Source organism: Nannospalax galili, unplaced genomic scaffold, assembly GCF_000622305.1.
Source record: "Nannospalax galili isolate Female #2095 unplaced genomic scaffold, S.galili_v1.0 scaffold765, whole genome shotgun sequence".
Taxonomy (NCBI): domain Eukaryota; kingdom Metazoa; phylum Chordata; class Mammalia; order Rodentia; family Spalacidae; genus Nannospalax; species Nannospalax galili.
The window spans coordinates 115,514-124,674 of NW_008352647.1; the positions used below are offsets into that span (position 1 = coordinate 115,514).

General features: G+C 48.5%; 1 protein-coding gene across 1 annotated transcript in view; it reads left to right on the top strand.

Moving 5' to 3' along the window:
• The window catches only part of Arhgap40 (Rho GTPase activating protein 40), a 44,378-nt gene that overhangs the window by 19,564 nt on the left and 15,653 nt on the right, over nucleotides 1–9,161 (top strand). The window contains exons 2-5 of the mRNA XM_008849577.1: nucleotides 742–938; nucleotides 4,526–4,743; nucleotides 6,368–6,443; nucleotides 6,835–6,986. Coding sequence (XP_008847799.1) covers nucleotides 742–938; nucleotides 4,526–4,743; nucleotides 6,368–6,443; nucleotides 6,835–6,986 — 643 coding nt within the window. The remainder of the gene's footprint in view (nucleotides 1–741; nucleotides 939–4,525; nucleotides 4,744–6,367; nucleotides 6,444–6,834; nucleotides 6,987–9,161) is intronic.

The following is a 9,161-nucleotide window of genomic DNA, read 5'->3' on the forward strand; positions in this document are numbered from 1 at the left end:
GTTGTTAGCTACCATGTAGGTGCTGGGAACCAAACTTGGGTCCTCTGCAAGAGCAGCCAGTGCTCTTAACTGCTGAGCCAGCCCCCTGCCCTTTTTTCTTTGGTTTCTTTTTTGTTGTTGTTTCTGTTATTTTTGTTTTTGTTTTTTTTGAGACAGGGTCTCCCTGTAGTCCCCGCTGACCTGGAACTTGCTATGTAGACCAGTCTGGCCTCCATCTCACAGAGATCTGCCTGCCCCTGCTTCCCCAGTGCTGTGATGAAAGGCGTGTGTCACCATGCCTGGTTCACTTTCTCCTTTTTACACAGTCCAAGATCCCAGCCCAGGGACTGGTGCTACCATAGTGGGCAAGTCATCCCACCCCAATTAGCCTCATCAAGATAATCCCCCAGGGTAATGTCCAGAGGTCAGTCTCCTAGTTGATTCCAGATCTCATCAAGTTGACACCTGGGTGACTGTCACATACAGCAAGGGCTAGGAAGGGGTGGAACACGACGGTCCTTTCTCTGCTCTTGGCAGCAGCAGCATCACTTGTGACCAAGGGTTCTGTAAGAGTCAATGGCCCTGGTCAGTTTTCTGAGAAAGCCAGTTATCTGTCACAGCTGAGAGACAAGCTGGGGGTGCATGGCCAGCCCCCAGAGGCCCCAGGCTGGATTCTGAAGAGGTTCTAACATCAGAGACCCCAGCCTGGCACCACAAAACTAGAGCCTGGCCTGACTCCCTCCTCTTTCCCACTTGACACAGCCCAGACCCGTCCGCAGGCCCTACAAATTCACAGTACCGTCCCCTGCGGCCACACCTTGCTGACTGCTCCCGCTCCCGGCTGTCCTGGGCAGAGAGCTTGTCCATGGATGGCTTCTGGATGGAGGTGGAGCGGATCCAGCAGAGGGATGGAGTGAAGGAGGAGGACTACAGTGAGGGTGAAGGTCAGCTACCAGAAGGTGAGGAATCTTGGCCAGGACTTCAGAGTGGATGGGAGGACCCTGTTTCATGGGGAGCAACATGACAGACCAGAGCCTGATGTCTCATAAGGCCAATTACATTTTGTTCTAATGGATGGTCATTCAGGAAATACTGTGTGTCTTTTGTCTGCCAGGCAGTGTTTAGCTAATGGGGATACAATGGGGGACACCAAACAGTCTCTGCAAAGCTAACATTCCAGTGGGATTCTAAAAGCTCTGTGCAAAAAAGCTCAAAGATTTCCCTGTCTCTCTCAGGGTAACAGCAACCATGTGTCCTTGTAACCATGCTGTAAGCCCTTAAACACCGCAGTGCAGAGCAGCACCCAGCCATTGTTATTAACCCATCTCACTGCTCTGGGGGTGATGACCTAGCAGCACAGTTTTTGCTCAGGGTCTCTTTTGCAGTGGCAACTCAAGGGTGTCTGGTGTGGGAGCCATCTCAAAGGACTTCTCACCCATGTGTCTGATGGCGAATGTGGCCATCCACACCTGTGGCCTGAGACTGTGGACCTGCATGTGACCTGGGCCTCCTTATCACATGGCAGATGGGTCTGAGGAATAAGAGCCTTGGAGAAAGTCAGGATCTCTGCTCCCGGCCAGCCTTGGGAGATAGCCAGAACAGCATAGCTTGTATGCATTCTATCACCTCACATATACCCCACATTTCGGGGCGGGACATGAATTAGACGCCACCTCCTGGTGGGACCACATTACATGTGAAGCCACCCTGATGGAGCCCGCAGGTCTTTCCTGAACTTCCCTGGGGCCCGTCTCTGGTCTCTGCTTCATCACCTTCCAGTCTGTCTTGCTGTCAATCCCTTAGGACATGAATTAGACGCCACCTCCTGGTGGGACCACATTACAGGTGAAGCCACCCTGATGGAGCACGCAGGTCTTTCCTGAACTTCCCTGGGGCCTGTCTCTGGTCTCTGCTTCATCACCTTCCAGTCTGTCTTGCTGTCAATCCCTTGTTTTCCTTGCTGTTCCATCAAAACACACTCCTGCCCATGTCCTTAATGCTTCCCTTCTGGAAAGTTCTTTATTCAGGTACCTACAGGGCCGTGCTTGGCCACTCTCGGGCTCAGAAAGTGCTTCCTACCCCTGCTCTGTACCATAGTGCCCTGCCTCTCATACCCCAGACGCTTGCCAGATGCTCCTCATTGCTGTAGTCATCCTCACATCCCGATGTTACCTACTGCTGTATCACCTTCCCTGAGGCCAGAGCATCACCAGTCTGTCCTACTTCAGCATCTGTACTGATGTCTAGAAGAGGCAGGTCCATTCCCATATCCCATCCCTTCCTCACACCTGATTTTCTTTGATCTGGCATACCCTTCCAGCTGTGCTGGCTTGTGGTTGATCAAACAGGCCCCACTGAGACTCACAGGTCTCCCAAGGGCTGATGGGCAGGTGCGGGGCTTCCAAGAAATCCATGGTGAGGCCAGAGGTGGGTTTGGGACACCGGCCTGCCTGCCATCACAACACAGCCAGTGAGCGCATCAAAAACCAAACTCAGGGGCTGCAGTCAGGGTGGGGAAGGCTGCAACCGTTTTGGACCACAAAATTAACACAGGGCCAGTGTAAGCTCACAGGACAGAGGGAGTCAAGAACAACCATGCTTCGTCATCGTTATTTTTAATTAGTGCACAAAATGACGGGTTTCATTATGACATTTTTGTGCAGGAGGGCCGTTGTGCTTTGCTCCTGAGGCCCTCCCTGCCCATTCCCATCCCTGCTCCTGCTGTCCCTTTCATAGCTGAGGGCCCCATTTAAGACAGGATCTTGCTCTTTTAAAACAGGTTTGAGGCAGTCCCTATGAGTGGCCATGAGGTTCTGTTGGGCATGTCCACCTTTCTGAGTCCTGACTCAATAAAGGCATAACTTTCCTTTTTTCTTCTCTTTGGTCTTTTTCTTTCAGATGCTGGCCAAAGCCGAAGTATGCTTTCTCTGGGACACTGGTCTTTTTCAGTCTTTGTCTAAAGTGCCCCTCCCTGCCTATGGCTCCTTGTTCACCATGTAGCTTACCTCCAGGCTGGCTTAACTCAAATAGCATGGCCTTTTCTCTATCTCTGACCTCTGGACAGCTTCTACGGTTTATAGCTTACCTGCTCTGGGGTCTTCCTGTTAAACTCAAATAAAATTGTCTTTGAGTTTCAAAAGGTTTAAGTAAAAAATGTGGCCCATGACTAAGGGGAAAGATTTGATAGGTAATTGTGTAAGGATAGTGGGATCCAGATGAACATTATCAAGTGTATCAATTTCTTCCTAGTGCTATGACAGAATACCTGACAGAAACAATTTAATGGGGGAAGGATTTATTTTGGTTTAGGGTTTTGGGGTTCAGTCCATCATGATGGGGAAGGCAGGGCACTAGGGCACTGGGAATACATCATGGAGGATCCTCACACCTTGGCAGAAGCCGGGGATTCTAAACTGGAATAGCGAGTAGGTCTAAGTTCAAAGGCCAGCTCCTGTGGCCCATGTCTACCAGTTAAGCCTGAATTTCCAGAGGATCTCCCACAACAGCCCACGACCTGGGGACCGAGTGCCTCAACCCATGAGCCCAGGAAGAATATTCTAGATTGAAATAACAAAGAGATAGGAGACTGCCCCATGCTAGGCCATGAATAACATGCCTTTCAGTTGAAGGGCGTCCCAACATCACAGAGGAGCCAGAGCCTTCACCAGTCACACAGGTCAGGGGTGGACCAAGCTAGGGTGGACATGCCCTGGGAACATTTGTTCTTGTACCCAAGTTCAGGGGGAACATCAGGGAAAGGGCTCTGTATCTGGCTTACTTACATAACCCAGAAGACCACAAAAGCAGTTTGGTTTGGTTTTTTTGATATCTTCAGTGTTTGATGTCTAGTTTGTTCAACATGGTGCAACTACATATGCCCCACATCCCTCTCAGGGACATAGGACTTCCTTGGTGAGCACTTGGCTATTTCCCCCAGAATGGGGTGATCTGAAGAGCCCACTACGTCAGGATAAGTGGGAGGGGGTCCAGATGTAGCTTTCCAGGCCCTGGCCTGAGCTCATGGTACAGAGCCCAGCAGTTGGGACCAGAAGCTGCAGTCTCAGCACACACCATAGTTCTGCTATAGGATGCTAGCACAAAATCAAGGGGACCAGAGTGTTTAGGGCCCTCCCTAGCCTGCTGTCTCAATGCTGAGTTTAAATCTGGATGCTGGGGCCAGGTATGGTGGCCCAGGCCTTTAATCCCAGCACTTGGGAGGCAGAGGCAGGCGGATCTCTGTGAGGTCCAAGCCAGCCTCCTCTATATAGGGAGTTCCAGACCAGCTGGGGCTACAGGGAGACCCTGTCTCAAAAAAGACAAAAAAAAAAAACAAAAATCTGGATGCTGGTTAGTGCCATAAGCACTCCAGTTCTCAGACACCCAGGGAGAGTTAGCCAGTGTTAGCAGGCCTCCTGATGCGTTCTGCAGCAGCTCCTTTTGTCCACATGAGTGGGGCCTACTGCTATGTGTGGCTGAGTGCTGAGCTGAGCTGTGTGCGTATGGAACTCTGTGTGTTTATCTGGTGCCTTCCCTTTGTTGGCCGAAGGAGACGCTGAATCCCAGTGGCTGCAGGACACAGGCCTGTCAGGCCTTGTTGGTGGCCTGGGCTTAGACGCTGATCACCAGGGACTCCTGTCTACACTGACACAGACCCAGGTAGCCACCGTGTGCCGCCGGCTGGACATCTATACCCGCTCAGCCCAAAGACGACACAAGGCTCCTATTCGAGATGTCAGGGATGTCTTCGGGGCCTTCACTTCGAGAGTGAGTAAGGGGTCAAGCACGGTCTTCCTGGGGCTTCTGTGATGTCACTGCAGCTCACATTGAGACAGGAAGTCTGAACTGAGTGAGAAGTGAAACCTCAATGCCTTATGATGAAATGCAGCTAGCTTAGCTAAGCTGACTGCTGAAAGTTCCTGCTCCCACTCTACTGTTATATGGGCTACTGAGCCCAGTACATAGCCTGATCATATAGGCTAGAGACCCCTGTGCAAGGCCCATAGTCACACTGGCATGGAAAATCAGTCAGATGATAAATTAAGCACTTTACCTGGAGAGCTGAAGAGCTCACCTTTTTATTTATTGCTCATAGTCGCAGATGAGCTAACGCTCTGAAGTTCCGGGTACCCACCCAGTTCAGTTTGCAGGTTTTACAGAGTTTATGTGCTATCTTTTGGCAACCATTTTTATTGGTGGTTCAAACTCTAGTTTCCTGTAATTTACAACTCCTAAGATAGTCACAAGACAATTTCAGGAAATTCTTTTCATGGTTAAGCAGCTAAAAGTTGACTACAAAGGCAGATTTGCTGGCATCTAGTTAAACATTTTTTGAAATGGAATTTAATAAACAGGACAATCGCAAATAGGGGCCCCAGCAGACAACTGTGGTGTTTCTGGTTTTCTGAGTTCTCTGTTGTCAGTTCTACTTCTGTAGACTCTGGTCAAGCATTTACTAAGTAAAGCAGCACATGGAAGTTACTATGTCCTAAAACACAGAAAGAAAAAAAATCAGGTAAGAGAAATTAGGGAAAAAATCATGTGGTAAAGCCGGGTATAGTGGCACATGCCTTTAAGCCCACCATTCGGGAGACAGAGGCAGGAGGATCTCTCTGAGTTCATAATGAGTTCTAGGCCAGCTGGGGCTACAGGGAGACCTTGTCTCAAAAATACTAAATACATATGTGTGTGTGTGTGCGTGTGTGTGTATTTGAACAGTATTAAATGCACAGATTATATATTTATCCTCTTCAACACAGGCAGGAATTTAAACTCACCAATAGCGGAAAAGATCAGAAATGATGCTGAGCTGCCTATAAATGTTCTGAGTAACAGTGGCTTTAGGCTCAAGCTTTGGAGGTTATTCCCGAATTCATGAAGGCATGAATAAAGCTTATGATTCTCCACACAGTCTCTGGTGCCTGTTCTGAATGTGGCAATTCCTGTAACAACATGGGCCTCTCTGCATTCCACTGCATCCCATGCTGCATCTGGGTCTGAGCTGCAGGAGCCGGTGTGCACACACTTGTCTCTGCTGGAGTCTTGGGTGCATCTGAAAGCTTAGGTTCTGTCTGTGTCATTACCAATATAAACATGATGCTTTTCATTGTCCCTTGCCTGTTCTGCTGGCACTGAAGTGTGACAGGCTGTGGACATCTTCCTTCTAGAACCCATAGGAAAAGGCATAACACTGTGATTAAAACAATAGGCATTGGAACCAGACAGCAAGGCCTCCATGTCTCTCCCCATCTACTTAGCTGCTGTGGGATCTCAGCTCAGTGGCTTAGCCTCTCTGAGCTTCAGTTGCTCCACCCCTGAATGGTTCCTATCTCCCAGGGATGTGTATCATCTTCCCACAGGACTAATTGAGCACTCTCTGTAATTTGTATAGGAAGTGTCTTCAGAGAATGGGGACTCGGGAATGAAATGGATTCAGATCAGGTCTGAGGCTTCCGTATCTCCTACAGGTAAGTGGCATCCTTCTGCAGGGCCCGGGAATCCTCCAGGATAAAGGGCCTCTCTGTGGAGAAAAAGAATGCTCACCTCTGAGCACTTCCTTTCCTTCCCTGTACCAGGGTAATGGGAAGGAACTCTGAGGAGACTAACTGGTCCCACAGGCCTCAGTCCAGAAATTCCCTGGCTAGGAAATCACTTCCTGGGCAATGGGCCTTGGATAAGAAACCACTTCCTGGAGCTATGGGCCTCAGTTGGACTCACTTCCTGGAACAGTGGGCCTCAGTTACAATATCACTTCCTGAACAGTGGCCTTAGCTGGAATACTACTTCCTAGAGCAGTGAGCCCCAGCTGGAACCCCACTGCTTCCTAGCCAATCCTGTCTCTCTACTTTAATTTCATAGGAACAGCAGAGCTTGAGGGACCGCAGGAGCCCACGGGGAAGGAGGAGGTTTTCAACATGGACTCTGCCTACTCAGAGCAAGCCGCAGCTCTCCTGCACAGGACCAGGTCGTCCCTGGGAGGCACCTGTGCCTGGGGCAAGGGCTCCCTGCCGGTGAGGGTGCTGTCAGAGGCCCTTAGGCACCAGAACATCCTTCCCCTCTCATACCTGCCCACTGCTAGGCACCCAGCTTTTAGCAGAGTGGCTGCTGGCTGGCAGGGACTTCAACTGGGAGTGCCTGGCAGCTCTCTCAGGATTTCCACTGAGACACTTCTCTGCTCCTATCTCCAGAAAATCCTCCGTCATGGAAAGCTGATCACTAGTCATCAGTAGATTTTCTAGTTATTTTTAAGAATTAATCTTGGGGCCCAATAAGTTGAGAAAGACCCAGGTTTTAGTTTTTGTGCTTTATTTCCTTGTGGTTGAGTTAGCATGTTAGGATCAATCATTTATATTTAGGTATTTAAAACTGAAATTTAACTCACAGGAAGGTGCCCAGAGATTCATGGCACAACCTGATGTCGGTCACTGTGGAGGTACCATCTATATCAAGGTCTAAAACTTTCCACTCCATGAAGGCTCCCCCATTCCCTCCCCAGGCAGTCCCTCTCCTCAAAGCAAGCAGTATCCTGACTTCTTTCATGGGGTCTAGTCTTCCCAGGCCTGCAGGTAGTTACTAAGGGAGGTTTTCACTGATGTACCTAGATAACTGGGGACCAGTTCACAGAGGACCACCTCACTTGGGAGTGGCCCAGGCTTTGCACATACCTGCTTGAGGCTTCAGCTTACTCTAGGAGATGAGTGTGCCATTACACACTCATTTGATGACAGACAAGAGATAAGTGAGCTCAGAAATGTGAAATGATGGAACTAGTTGAAACAGAAGCCAGAATGAGGACCGTACAACTGCCAGACCAAGTCTTCCAAATTGACCTCTACTCTCTCCTGCGCAAGGGTTTTGCCTCACACCTGCAGTGACCTCTACCCCAGTGTGAAAGGAACCACTTCAGTTCATTCAAATTTCACTTTAACCTTTTTATTTTGAAATAATTTTAGTTCACAAGAAATTGCAAAACTCTGGAGTGCCATTAGCCTGTCCCCTACTTTCTCCCAGGGACAATATTTTATGGAATCATAGCATACCGAATGCAGTTTTAAACAATTTCTTATTCCTAAAAACTCAGAGATAATTAATTTTCAGCATTATCTTGTATTCTTTCCTAATATTCCCCAACTAAACAACAAATGAAGATAATTAATCTCATATATTGACTTTGTTGACTATAGACCAAGTGTTATACTGAGTACTTGGGTTGGGACTCTAGCCCAATATATGAGAAGCCCTGGGTTCAATCCCCAGCATTAAAAAAAAAAGCCCAACACAAACAAACCACTGCCAAGTATTTTACATACATGATTTAGTTTCATTCAATTATGCTAATGGTAATCATGTGAATAAACAATAGTAATAGGTAATTATCAAATCTACACCACTGTATGTTAGGCACTGTGCTGTGCATGCTCTAACTTAATTTCCCCAACAGTCCTGGAATGTTGCATTGTCAGCTTCCCATCACTATCATGAAATACCTGAGGCGGTTGACATAGAAAGAGAAAAGGGGGGTTGGAGAGTTGGCTCAGAGGTTAAGAGCACCGGCTGCTCTTGCAGAGGACCCAGGTTTAGTTCCCAGCACCCACATAGCAGCTAACAATCATCCATGGCTCCAGTTCTAGGCGATCCAATGCCCTCTTCTGACCTCTGTGGGTACTGCATGACACGGGTACACATACACATGCAGACAATACGTGCATACACATAAAATAATTTTTTAAAAAATATTTTATTATTTTTATTTTATGTGTATGCATGTATTACCTGCATGTAGGTAAGCACCCATGTCATGCAGTGCCCACTGAAGACAGAAGAGGCTGTCGGATCCCCTGGAACTGGAGTTATGGACAGTTGTTAGCTGCCATGTGTGTATTGCCTGCACATAGGTAAGTACATCTGTGTCATGCAAAGCCTGCGGAGGGCAGAAGAGGCTGTTGGATCCCCTGGAACTGGAGTTACTGACAGTTGTTAGCTGCCATGTGGGTGCTAGGATTCGAACCTGGGTCTTCTGCAAGAACAGTGAGTGTTCTTAACCGCTGAGCCATCTCTCCAGCCCCCACATAATTTTTTTTAAAGAGAAAAGGTGCTAGGCATGGTGGTGCACGCCTTTAATCCCAGCACTTGGGAGGCAGAGGCAGGTGGATCTCTGTGAGTTCATGATGAGCTTGGTCTACATA